Raw genomic sequence first — 14,580 nt, forward strand, 5'->3', positions numbered from 1 at the left:
AGTGTGCCGCAATGGATGCCAGATAGTGAGAGGCTGGTTTGTTGTGAAAAAAGCAGAGAAAATAGGTAGAGAAGCGAAGAGTGTGAAGCCAAAAAAACCTTATCGAACCGTCAAACTGGTATCCTATCGAACAAAATCAACAAACTTTGACGATTGCCGCATAATTCATAATAAGTATTGCGATCATTCAAAACATTTTTTTACCAATATTTTTTAATATCAAGGATATTACTGTAAATAACATTGATTCCTTAAATTGACGAAAATTGATCCTTTTTGGTATACAATTTTTTTTTTCTTGTTAATAAATCAACAGCATAAATCATTTTCTAGTGCAGTACACGGGAAAGACACTACCCTCGATAGGTGGATTAATCTGTTTTTCGGCAGTTGCCAACATCCGAGTTACGAAATCAAAACAGAAAAAGTGTTGCCGTTCAGACGGCTGTTCACTCTTCGCTTCTCTACCTATTTTCTCTGGAAAAAAGTTGCGTAGTTCACCCTCGCTCTCGTTGAAAGTCGTGCACTGAAATAAATTTTGTTGTCGTTTCCACCGAATCCATGGTAGAATTAAGAACTGTACCAACAATTTTCAACCGAATGCAAAATTCTGTTAATTGTACTGAAACATTGTTAATATTACCATGCGTGTATTACTGTTGACTAAAAACATTCTTGGTTCTACTATTTGGGCATTGTAATTTCGACCATGTAGACTTGAATGTTGCGCGTCTTAGATAAACATGGTCAAAAATACAATGTCAAAATAGTAACATCAAGAATGTTTTTAGTCAATGGTACTTCACGCATGGTAATATTGACAATGTTTCAGTACAATTAACAGAATTTTGCATTCGGTTGAAAATTGTTGGTACAGTTCTTAATTTTACCATGGATTCGGTGGAAACAACAACAAAATTTATTTCAGTGTGTGAAGAGTGTACACTGAACTGCAAATCAACCCAAATTTAAGTTGTTTTGACGCAATCCCGGTCTTCCGTGGAATAACTCAAATTTGCGTTAAACAGCGAAAGTGGTTTGAGAGCGGCAAAAAAATTAACCCAGTGGTAAGTTATTTTCACCCAACGGAGGCCTCAAATGACGCAAATTTGGGTTAATTCAAGAAAACCCAAATTTGGCTTCTTCCACGGAAGAGCAGCGGATGCGTCGGTGCTTCTCTCTTTGTTTTCGACAACATTGCGCTGAGGCGAGGGAGAAAACAACCCAACTTTGAGTTAAAACTTTAAGCAGTTTACCCAAATTGGAGTTTTGAAAACTTATTCTTTGGGTTATAATATTTTTCCGTGTATGTTTTCTCTTCTCACGTTTCGCACTGAGGAGCATGCCATCTCTGCATGTACACACTAAGATTCAGATGTTCCAGCTCAGTAATTTATTCGCTGAGTTCAGTTATTTTTCCATCTTTTTACTGAGTTTTCAACAGCAGATTTATCTCGGAACACTCGGTAATCGTATTTACCGTTCACCAGTAATGATATTTACCGTGCTTCAGTAACTTTTGACAGTTCATTAGCTGAGCTCCGTAACTCATTTACAGAATATCCGTAAAAGAAACAACCGAGCGTACCGAGTTAAATCTGCTGTGTTGAGAACTCAGTAAAAAGATGGGGAAAATACCGAGCTGATCTTAGGTTTACCCAAATTTGAGTTGAACGAGGGTGGTCTTAGGTCTGTTTCAATTGGCGAATTAAAATTAATTTTTACTTAAATTTGACAGTTCGACACTTAAACTTGACAGTTCTCCTAAGGAAATAATTATCTAACTGTAAAGTTAAGGTGAAAATTAATTTTAATTCTCCAATGGATCACTAAAATAACTGAAACAGCCGCTATAGGCTAATCCAGATTACCCCCAATTGTAGAGGCGCTTTGTGAGATAAGGAGAAAATCGTTTGTTTACATGAAAAAGTATATTTTTTGCCGTCAAATTTTATTAATTTTTTGCTCTAGAAGTTGCTATTTTCCATTTGCAATAGGCAAATCCAGTTGACCCCCAATTGTAGAGGCGCTTGGTGAGATAAGGAGAAAATCGTTTGTTTACATAAAAAGGTCAATTTTTTGTCGTCAAATTTTACTCATTTTTTGCTCTAGAAGTTGCTATTTTCCATTTGCAATGGCTTCTAATATCACCATTCTCGATGCCCATGCCGACAGATACCGGATTGGCCAGCTAACAACAAATCCGGAAGATCGCCCGCCGGAGGCATAGCAAGAGCTCCTCAAATTAATCACATAAATTGTTCGTAAGTACCTACCGGATCGTAGCGCACCTGAAAGAGAATTAAATTTTCTTTCCAAAAAGTGCTCGTTTCCAAACGTGCTCTACGATGCGGAATTCGATATGAAAAAGTGAAAAAAGTGCACTTTGTCTATAGAGGTAATCACGTTCAAATGTATGCGTGCCTTTTTTGTAGATGTAGTTGTGAAACTGCGAGGAAAATATTTGCACTCTTGCCCCGGACGTTAGTTTTATCATTATTTACCCGTTTTACCCAATTCGATTGGGTAATATTTGCATATGCAATCTGAATAGCCTTTCAATCGGCGTGCACTTTTGTGTGAGGAAAAACTTGCGCTAGTGTTCGTGTGTTGAAATGTCACTTATCTCTATGCTGCGCCATGTGAAATTTTGGAGGAGTCACGTTTTTCATAGGGTTCTCATTCCTGCCACCAGATGCGGAGGGATCGTTAGCTTCCGTTGGATTTAAATACCTATGGAATGAACAGATAGCGCCACCGTAGCCTTGTGTGTTTGACATAACTCCACTGCTGTCACAATGTTAATGTCCATAGTGGTTTCGCAGCGCGGCGTCACCAGCGGCGTCATGGTCGCGATTTTTTCCGCAGTCAGGTTCGCAGATTGTGAACAATCCTCGGTACTCACTTTACTGCCCATAACTGCATAACAGTCACATTCGACAAAAGTAGGCATTGGAGAAAATAGAGCTCAAATTTTGCAATTTGCGTTAGTATGGAAAAGGACAAAATTTCAAAAAATTGTCAGAAATTCAAAATGAATCCTTTTGCAATGAAATCTTCTATGCTGGGCGAATAGTTGAAAAATTAATTAGATCAAAATATGATCGACGGTTTGCTATCAGGCCAGTTTGTATTCCCAGTGTGACTGTTATGCGGTTACATTCGTGAATATTTGATAATGAGACAAAACGACTTGGTATTTATTTCACATTTTGTAGAACAAACTTGTTAAGTTCATTTGGGTGGATGGAAGTACCACCGACGAACCGACGTGACAGCTAGAACAAATAAATTCAAATTTGTTGTTCGCGACGCCATGATGAAAAATAGCCGAACACTATCGCCACCTCTATAACGGCTCGCGATGATTTGATAGCTCGACACCGAACCCCCGTGTGTTCATATAGGAAACGGTTCGCGTCTGCGCTGATTTGACAGAAGCGATCGCTCGCTTCGGTGGTCGACCGTTAAATTTGGGGGGGACACTTTTGAGTCACCACTGTCACGTCGGTTCGTCGGTGGAAGTACTGATGATTTAGAGATAATCCCCGATATTAACTCAATATTGACAAAAACTGCGAATGTTACAAATATGCAGTTATGGGTAGTTTACGTAATTTATGTTTAGTCCCTTACTGTCAGAGCTGTCAGATCGATGTAACACGCTAAATATATTTTACACAAAAGGCAATTTACACGGAAAAAAATACACGGTAATGAATATTTATTGGGTACACTGAAATAAATTTTAGAGTAACTTCAACTAGTCAACCATGCTTAATTTTACCATGCCTTAAAATAAAAATGATGAATATGTTTACTGTATTAGTTACCATGTTTATGTTAAAATTACCATGCTTTGATAACAAAACGAATAGTAATCAGTACTATCAAACATAGTCACCTTGCTTACATCATTCGTGGTATCCAGTACTATTTTCATGTTTGCCTCTACTATGCCAATGTTAAAAAAGTAGCAGTAGCCATCTTTTTTATCTGCAAAAATATGTTCAAGTCGTCTTTTCTTCATTCTGAAGTATGGCACTGTTTGAAGAGAAGTGAGTTAATTTATCAAATTGTAATTTGTGAAATGTAATAAACTGAACTGTAATTTTCATCAGGATTCACTGTAGTATATCAACAACTGCAGATCCAGTCGAATTATGGTCATTTGTGAAGCGAACAACGAGTGCACAATGACGATCACTTCAACCAAAACTCTTTTTGGCGGAAACAAACTCTGATTAAACGGATCCAAAGAAACTGGAGTTGGATGTAGCTGGAGCTACATAATATGGATTCCGGAAGATGCAGATTCATAGGAAGAGGAGTACCGACTGACGGAAAGGATGGAGAGGGTTGATGGCGGAGAATGACGATACGGAGCAGGGAGATGTAGCACAGTATCGGGGGAAGATGAATGGGATGGATGATAAGAGTACAGCAGGAATGACCGTCATGGATGCTGTGGGAGTGCCCGAGGGGAATGGCACCAGCCGTTTTTCAAAAATCTTACCATGTCTTTTGAAAAGTTCTAAGAGGATATCGTCGTAATGATTACTTTCGGTGTATTTGGTACGGGATAGAGAAGACTGTGAACGCTTTCAAAAAGGATAGAACGGATAGAAACGGATATGGGCGGATATTTTCGTCGAGTTCACTTCATCCTGTCAACAAACTGTCAAGCGAGCTGTCAAATGTGGACAAGAACAAAGAATTTTGATGGCTTTAGCCTCGGCTTTAGCTGTTTTTGCGGTGTCCGTAGCAGCCGACTAAGACCGGTCACGGTCCATCTCGCCATGGCTTTAGCTTGTTGGGATTCCAGTGGAATTGCTCTATACAGAATACCCAAGAAGAAATATTTTGCTCGTTTGACTGTCAACATCGATCAGGCTTTGGCTCTTATGCTCCAGTTCCTTCCTAGGCATGCATATGTATTTTCTTTGGTGGTAAATCAGATTTAATGATGATGGAATATCTCACTAGTTATATTCTACCTTGACTCCTGGCACAATTCCAGTGGACGTACTTCCGTGCTGGTAGTCGATAGAGGGAAAGCAATGAGCTGTGTCCATGACCTCCCGGATTACCTTCAAGTTGTTCGCATTGCTGAGATATGTGAAATGTAAAATTTGTTCGCTCTCTTGCGCCGCCTAGCGGTGAAATCACGAATCATACGGCCCATATTCTGAAAGCCCTTGACCAGCTGAACTACTTTGCCGAAGAAACCAACGCTCTAAGTAATCAGGATCCTGAGATATATGGGATGGAAATTTTGTCAGTGTTGCATCTGCTTGTCTAAGATATCACATAAATCATAGACAAATAGATATGTGACACTAACGAAATTTCAATCTCATATATCTCATGATCCTGATTACTTAGAGAGTTGGTGTCTTCGGCAAACTTGTTTGGCTGGTCAAGGACTAACCGATAATAAGGCTTGAGATTCAAAATTCCACCGCTAGGCGGCGCTAGAGAGCAAACAAATTTTAAATTTCGCATATCTCAGCATCCTGATTTTGTAGAAAGATGGTGTCTTCGGCAATATTGTTTGGTAGATCATGGGCTTTCCGAATAATTACCGTTTGGTTCAAGTTTCTGCAGCTAGGCGGCGCTAGTTGCAAGTTTTTGCAAATTTTCCTGATATATATGAAAAACAAAATTTGTTAACTCACTAGCACCGCCTAGCGGTGGAATTTTGAATCTTAAGTTTTATTATCGCTTAGTCCTTGACCAGCCAAACAACTTTGTCGAAGACACCAACTCTCTAAGTAATCAGGATCATGAGATATATGAGATTGAAATTTCGTTAGTGTCACATCTATTTGTCTGTGATTTATGTGATATTTTAGACTAGCAGATGCATTTGCTACTAGACGGCGTAATAGTACTTTCATACTCCCTGTGGTACACACAGTATTGCACTGGAAGCACGACTGAGTGCACACTCAATGAATTTTTGTGTGCACATTTTCTGTGCGCACAAAATGTGCACGCAGAAACTGAAAAACATGCTTGTTCTATCATTTCTTTGAGCACTCATTTTGAGTGTGCCGCTGATGGATGCCAAAGAGTGAGCGGCTGGTTTGTGTGTGAAAAAAGTTGCGTTGTTCACCCTCGCTCTCGTTGAAAGTCGTGTGTAGAGTGTATGTTTTCTCTTCTCACGTTTCGCGCTGAGGAGCATGCCATCTCTGCTTACAGTTATAACAAGTTGGTCGGCCCTACCGTGAAGGAACCATATTTGATGCGGTTAAGGAAATTTTGAATTCAAAAACCTGCTAAAACATGAAAACTCAACCGATCATATCGAAATTTTGTACCGTGATAGTCAAATCATCAATGAAAGAAAACGCATGTTTTAAACGACTGCATCGACACAACTATCACGCTCACGTTTACTTTATTTGCAGCCACCTGTATCTACATCCTGGGCTACCGAAAACGACTCTGAAGTCGAGGTGAAGCATGTCGTCGAACAGGGAGCCAACGTAGCGCCTATTGTGGTAAGTTTCAATCCCCCAAAGAGTGAATGAAAAATAATTTCGCAAATCTAAATTTCGTGCAGTTTCGAAAACTCAAATTAATTTCCTTTTATTCGAGGTTACCTTAATTTAAAAAGGCTAATGTGCTAAATGTGCTTTCGGGGTAATGGCCCATTCGGGTAATGGCTTTCGGGGTAGTGGCGGTTGGGGTAATGGAGGTAGAGTATTATAATCGATTAGCATTTATTCACACGAAAGTTACCTGAACTGCCTATGATCGCATAACTGTCCCCTATGAATAGGAAACCCAGCAAATATGGGACTGATATGCGATCATAGGCAGTGAATCTTCCTGCAATAAAATTTTAATTAGCAGCATAAATAAACATACAAAAATAAAACACATATATCAAAAAAGCACATCAAACCTCGATTCTGAAATGTTTCCACACCACATTAGTGGGGAAAACATGTAAAAAGTTCTAAATTTTATGTGGTGGTAGATGTTACGCCGCCACGCATCATTCTAAGGTGATCTTTCCATGTTACGGGAACACCGAACGTGCCATAGGGTATTGTACCATTTGGGCAGGTATACCTATTCTGGGCACTTGCCGCTATAACTAAGCCAATTCCAAACGGATTGATTTGGATTTATGTATAGAGTTAGGCACGTACAGTATCTTACTCTATACAAAAACTCAAATCAATGGGTTTGAAATTGACTTAGTTATAGCGGCAAGTGCCCAAAATAGGTACACCTGCCCAAATGGTACAAGACCCTATTATGATAAAGATTTGTTCTACCATCTATTGTAGCAAGGCGTCTGCCTAAAGCACTGGAATAATCTGAAAAGCGATTTGATTAAGATAGTATCACAGACAAAAATGGTTTTTGGCTATTTTTTCTTATGCGATGCATTCCATATAATCTCCATATAAACGACCGCGGGGCAAGATGAGTCACCTTCAATTTCGAGCGCATTTTTGTGGCATTGAAAAGTGGTTTATTATTTTATTACAAGACTATTTCATAACTCGCTTCAACCAAGAAGAATGAGCACCTAAAATTATAACATAAATTTATGATAATTGTTTTGTGAAAACAAGTCGGATTTTCAAGTCGCTATAAGACCTCTCAAATCGTAAACTTTTTTGTTTTCAACATAAATTAATAAAATTTTAACTGGTAGCTATGGTTTATTCAGTCAGTATAGATATGGAGCATGTATGAATACAGAAAAAATCGTATACATTGTCGTTTTTCGTTGAGAAAATCTGAATTTCTTGAAAGGTGACCCTTCTTGCCCCGCCCTTTTTTCGCGACGCTAAATCGGTCACTTTTGAAAACTGATTGTTCGAAAGCATGATTTGTATTTTATGAACTTTTTATCGGCTTTTACCATAGCTAACAAATGTATTGAAGAGTAAAGGGCGAATACAAACCATCAAGATTTGTATTTACAAAGTTATGATGATCCTTAGGTGACCCATCTTGCCCCGCCCCACCCTACTACAAATCTGGTACTTCACCGAACGTGCCCCATTGCATGCATACATTTGCTTGCGTTGCACGTGCACTAAGTGAAGGTACTTACTTGGCGAAACTTGTTTTGTTTTAGATTGTTTTTATATATTAAGGACAGACTCGTTGGAATCCCAAAATGGCCGCCACTATGGCCGATTTTTTCACCTACTTACGATTTCGAGCGCACAAATCTCTTCGTAAACAAAACCAGCGCACCTGATCTTCTTATTTTAAGCTTATTACAAGTGAGCAAGAACAGAATAATGAAATGCACTGTTGTTTGAAGCTTGTTTCTTGAGATTTGTGCATCTGAAGTTCTGATGCACTGTTGAAGCGGGATTTCAAGACGTTTGTCCTTAACGAAGTAATATTTTCCAAATCGGTTTCGAAACACAGTTAGAGAAATGATTAAGGTATCTTCCTGGTGGAAAATGTTTTATCAGTTTTATAGCGCATTTAGTTCACCACTAGACTATCGCACTAGCTTTCAAGAGTGCAAAAACGCAAATAAAAGTGCGCGATTGTATCAAAACAACTCGGTGTCTTCAGGGCACTTATTCAGCATATATCGAAGAAATAGTGCACCGAAGACATCAACTTGATTTGATGCAATTGCGCACTTTTATTGACGTTTTCGCACTTATGAAGACTGAGTGCACAGTCCAGTGGTGAACTAAATGCGGTATACAAAAACCATTTTTAAACGGAATTTCGAAAAAAAAAATGGTTTCTGGGGAACTAATAAGCATTTTCCACCTCATCAGGAGCTACTTTGATCCTTCCTCTAACTGTGGATGGAAACCGTTCTGGAAAATCCCGATTTTAGTGTTACATAATAAATGGATGCTGCCTTAGTGGTAGTCAAATTCAAACCACTACCATGAACGCCTCAAAACTTGTACTAATTTATCTATTATCATGGGCATTGCCTATTGCCTTTCTACAGGACCTATCACCCTCACCAGACAGCGACGCCAAATGGACACTATACACCTCCGTACCGCCCGATGGTGTTAAACTGGCAGTGCAGGACTGCGAGTTCGGGTTCCGCTACAAAGTGGAAAACAGAGTTACCAAGGGCAGGGTCCAATACTATTACTGCCGACGGATCAAAGCAAAAGCCTCCAAGCAATGTGAGCGACGCTTAATGGTGTTCATCCCGAATGGATCGGATGTCAACTGCAGCATCAACCTCCGAGGCACCCACACTTGCGGTACCGCGAAGAGCGAAGATTTGGCCAAGATACCACTCAGCAAAAAGGATGTTGCTGAAATAAACGACTTGCTACATAGCGGTATCCCGCTGAAGGACATCAAAAAACACATCCGAGCTTCTAATCAGCAAGTGTCGAAGAACCGGGTCAACTATGCGGTAAAGCAAGCATCGCAGGCTTTGTACGGGTGTGGAGAGCTATCATTGGGTAAGTCAGTGATTGTGCTTATGTCTACACGTAGAAAAACATATGATAAAACCAAACTCAAATACATTGTCGATTGGTTCTGGCCACAAAAAAAAAACCCGTTCGAAAGAAATCAACCATCAGATATGAATCAAATAAAATCTATGTTAGAAGGACAGGATATGTTTGAAATGAATTTACAAAAAATTGTTTTGTGTGGCAGGTCGGCTCTACGGAAATATTTGCTTCCCATGAAATTTACAAATTATTTCCTTTTGTTGGGACAACCCACCTCCCTCGTGGCATTTCCAATGCTTACATTATATTGGCCATAATCGCTCCCGAAAACAATGAGATTCTATGGAAACTTTCCGGGAAACTCAGCATTTTTTTGTGCAGAAGAAAATCTTCGAATTTGCCGCTGGAACTTGTGACTTTTGTTTATGCTCTCGACGGCGGAACGAGGGGCTCCACAATGGGCATTGTACGAATCAATCAAATCGGAATTTAAGATTGGAACGTTTTATCAGTTTAACGAATATACGTGACATTTGTCTCCGTGTAGCATATAGACCGATATTTCTACATGTTTGCCCTTTCATATGGGGGAATGGATTATGCACATTAAGGGAAAAAGGTATGAAAAGCATGAGTTTTTGCTTATGTCGCGGAGCAAGATGAGTCAGTGCCATTTTCACGCGCATTACTCATGTTATGATCACAGACAAGCAGACGCAACACTCTTCAAAGCGGCTTGGCACATGCATTTCATTTGATTTGCGCGATCGTTCCACCAGAGGCGCTAGTGTTCGATCGCTTTGACGTTTGCCAGTGTACACGTTGCTCAATGATGCAAACGAAAATTACAGGCAATTTGTGTAGTAGTGTGTGCGTTAGCAAAACGTCAAATCGAAATCCATCATGGCCGACAGTATCACGCGCGGTTCTACCAACAGGTGGCAGTGTGCTCATGAAAATGACACAGGGCAAAAGTTTTTGATGAATTTCCTTTAAGAGTTACGTCTGTTTGTCTGTGTTATGATTATGTTAATAATTTTGTTAGGTGACCAGCATGAATATACAGAATTTTAGGGTATTGATTGAAAAATTGTTCATTCTCATTGGAAATAAAAAAATAAATGGTTTTTAGCCATGTTTCTTTTGCGATACATTCCATGTAATCTCCATATAAACGATCGCGGGGCAAGAAGGGTCACCTTCAGTTTTGAGCGTATTCTTGAAGCATTTAAAAGCTTTTTATTTTTTTGTTACAAGACTATCTCATAACTCCATTCCATCAAGCGGAATGAACGCCTAAAATTATAACATAAAATTATGATAATTTTTAGTGAATGCATCGATTTTCAAGTCGTCTTAGGACCACTCAAATCGTAAAGTTTTTTATTTTCCAAATAAATTTATAAAGCGTTTTCTAGTAGCTCTTGTTTACTCAGTATGGAAATGGAGCATATATGAATACGAAACAAATCTTATATATTGCCATTTTTCGTTGAGAAAATGTGAGTTACTTAAAAGGTGAGCCATCTTGCCCCTTACTTTTTTCACAAAAATCGGTCACTTTTTAAAACTGCAAAATCGGTCGCTTTTTAAAACTACTTGTTTACATCATATTTTGTATTGAAAAAACTTTTTATCAACTTTTAGCATAGCTAACCTATACGATTTGTATTTACAAAGCTTAGATGATCTATCCTTAGGCGACCCATCTTGCCCCACCCCACCCTATATTGTCTTTAAGGGTCTGTTCCAATTGGAGAATTTAAATTAATTTTCACTTCACCTTGACAGTTTGATAATTATTTCCTTAGGAGAACTGTCAAGTTTAAGTGTCGATCTGTCAAATTTAAGTAAAAATTAAGTTTAATTCGCCAAATGGAATCGACCCTAAGAATCGGCACCGCTCAGAGCAGTGAAGAGTTAAATCTCCTCTTCGCATTTACTGTTGTGAGGGGATGTTTGGTACTAGTTCCGCTCGGCATCCTGTATATGTGGCTGTAAAGAAGCAAAAAAGCGAAAAAGGTTACCCCTTAGAAACGATACAAAATAATCTCACCTCCAAATGATCTCAGTCAACTTTGTCATAAAAACTTATTACCAGTCTAAGAACATGTTATGGTTTGTTTGTGGCATGTTTAATGTTAATGTTCGTTCAAAAAATAAATAACTTTAGGTTGAAGCTAGTTAAGTTCTTGGCGCAGGGGATACTTTAACACTAGTTTATTTACATCTTGATCAACAAGTTGTTGGTCAGCTGTAGCGGGTTTAAGCGATGAATCATCAAATACATAACTATCAAACTATCAGATTAGGGCAAGATAAATCAGTTTGTTCACAAAAATGAGTTTGATGCTTCAGACATCTTGGCTCAGAAATTATGTGTTTCAACAACCGAAAATGTTTTTTTTTGTGTTTAATAATTCTTCGTTCTCGACATCTACACAGGTGACCTGGCAGCCTGGGCCAAGCTTCATTCAACTACGCCACCGGGCAATGAAACGGGGTTCGTCATTGGCTCGGATTTTGACGGTACGACCGGGCGCTTCAGACTGGTATATTCCAGCAAAAAATTGATGTCGCGGTTCAGTACCCTGGACGTGTTGTCGGCTGACTGCACGTTCAAAACTACTTTGCAAGGGTACCCACTGGTCGTGGTATGTCTGGTGGACAAAATGCGCCACGCGCACCCGGTGGCTTTTGCTTCGATCACAAAGCAAGAAGAAGCCGACTATTATTTTGTGCTGGCAACCCTGCAGGATCAGTGCAATCGGATGGGCATAAGCTGCTCGGTGAAGGCGTTCATCAGCGATGGTGAAATCGCCTTGAAGAAAGCAGCGCGGTCGGTCTTCGGTGAACACGTACTACTAGTAAATTGTTATTTCCACGTGGTACAGAACATAAAAAAGTACCTAACGAAGGCCAAGGAAAGTGCCGACCACAAGGAACGCATCCTCAAGGATGTGAACCGCATACAGGTTGCGCCCACTCCGCGGCACTTCGATGATGCGTGCGGGTTGTTTTGTATGAAATACGGTGCTCTGCCGGGCTTCGTTCAATTTTTCGAAAAATACATTGATAACGAGTACTACAAAAATTGGTACGAATGTGCCTTACCAGGATACCCGGCCACCAACAATTCCCTGGAAGCATTGAACAGGGCGATAAAAGACCACCATTTAGACCGTACGAGGGAGCCGTTCGGTACCTTCAAAACAAAAATCATGAAAGTCGTGGAGAAGTATGGCGCGGACGAACGGATCATTTACGATAAACGGTTGTATACGATTGAAGATGAACGCCGAGCCTTTAACTTCATCCGTGCAGGGAAGCGAACGCGGATCGTACAAGATTGGTCCGACCGGGCAAAATATATGTACTTCCCAACCGCTAACAATACAGAGGTAACTGTACGTGAGATCGAAGTGTTTAATAACCCGGACCGCCGCAGCTTGGAACACTATCTGAAGGACATGGAGCTGATTTACTGCATTGGAATAACTGACGATCACTGGACGACGTGGAACTGCTCATGCCGCTGGTTCAGCAAGCATAATTCCTGCTACCACGTGGTGGTTGCAGCGGTCACAACAAAAAAATATCAGCTCCGCCCGGAGGCAAACACATCTTCGCTGACACAAAAGCGTCCCCCCGGCAGACCAAAAAAAATGACCAAAGCCCTCATAGTTGACTAAGGGGCGATTTCTTCACCCTGGCTTAAGCGTTAAACCAGGTTTAACGCCTGGCTTACCGGTTAAGCCGAGGTGAAGAAATCGACTGTAAATCAATGATTCTGTTTTTATTTTTATTGCTCTTTCCGCTAAATCCGGAATATATTTTGCCGTTAACGTGATTTAAACTTGAATTCAACCGTAACCCCGATTAATTTTGAATTTGTTGCTATTTTTGTTTTTTTTTTGTTTTATTTTAAACTTGTTTTTTTTTTGTTTTGTTTTAAACTTGTTGTCCTTACAAACAATGAAAAAAAATTTGTAACATCAAATTTAAATGACAATACATACAAAATCACTGTTGGTCTAGATGGCCGTACGAATATGAATTTGATCTATGTCAATCCTGTTGAAGCAATCCGAAAACTCTGAGTAAAAGCGTATTACTAGGCCAACATGTAAAAAGGGCGGAGTCGTGTATTGAGATGAGAAATCTCAACTCGAATGAAGTGACTCCCAATTTGATTTATACGGCGAGTCACTTCATTTGAGTCGAGATTTCTCACCTCGATATACGACTCTGACTTTTGTTACGTCCGTCCATTCGCAGAATGAGCACAATTGTTTTTTGTGCTCATTCTGCGAATTAAGTGACGTGAGAAAAGTCGGAGGCCTTTTTCACCATTTTATTGCAGAAACGGAGAACTTACCTTCTCATCATACAAACATTCAGCTCATTACTACAAATCTAGTGCTACACCGTTCGTGCCCCATGGTTGCACTGCGTCGTTTTACTGTCTTCCACACGATAACTTCTAGGACTCCAGGAGTAAGCGCATCAAAAACACCAATATCTCGCGCTTAGTGTCATACGGGCGTATCTACAATGATCGATTTCTCTTCATCGATTTTCTCTTTGGTTAATAACTTTGCCGGTAAATCGATTGTTTTTGTAGTCCCTGTCCTCCTTCACCGAAACACACCGAAAGATCATCCGAATACTGGTCGCATTTCACGGGATAATCCGAAGAGAAAATTCATCAATGCAAATACGCCCGTATGATACTAAACGCGAGATATGATGATTGAATAATGGTTTCTTGATCCGTAAAGACAATTAACTCAAAATATTTTTCATTCACAGCAGTTAATTACCTTCAACAATTTCTGGATTTCCTTTAGCTGAAGGCTCTACAAACTGTAAGCTATGAGGCTTACTAAAGTTCGCGGACCGAAATGCAGCAGACTATTCCGGTATTCAATCAGTGAAGCTCAGACAAACAAGTTATATAGTTAAACCAGGTTGAATGCCTAAGCGAAGGTAAAGAAATTGGGCTTGAAGTAGCAAAAACAAACCAAGCTTCGTCAGTGTTCGATCGGCCTCTACCGTGGGAAATATGGACGATGGATTTACCTTGGTCGAACACCTATCGTAACGTCAATCAGCTGTACATCTAACTCCATATCTTATGGTAAGCATA

The 14,580-nt window shown here is 39.8% G+C and overlaps 1 protein-coding gene across 1 annotated transcript; it reads left to right on the plus strand.

Moving 5' to 3' along the window:
- Positions 1-8,131: 8,131 nt before the first annotated feature.
- On the plus strand, positions 8,132-13,443 carry LOC115264479 (uncharacterized). Its single transcript, XM_062860413.1, has 2 exons — positions 8,132-9,434; positions 11,877-13,443. Exons 1-2 carry the CDS (start codon positions 8,894-8,896, stop codon positions 13,121-13,123), a joined length of 1,788 nt encoding a protein of 595 aa, XP_062716397.1. The 5' UTR covers positions 8,132-8,893; the 3' UTR covers positions 13,124-13,443.
- The last annotated feature ends 1,137 nt before the right edge of the window (positions 13,444-14,580 follow it).

This window comes from Aedes albopictus, chromosome 3 (genome assembly GCF_035046485.1).
Source record: "Aedes albopictus strain Foshan chromosome 3, AalbF5, whole genome shotgun sequence".
Taxonomy (NCBI): domain Eukaryota; kingdom Metazoa; phylum Arthropoda; class Insecta; order Diptera; family Culicidae; genus Aedes; species Aedes albopictus.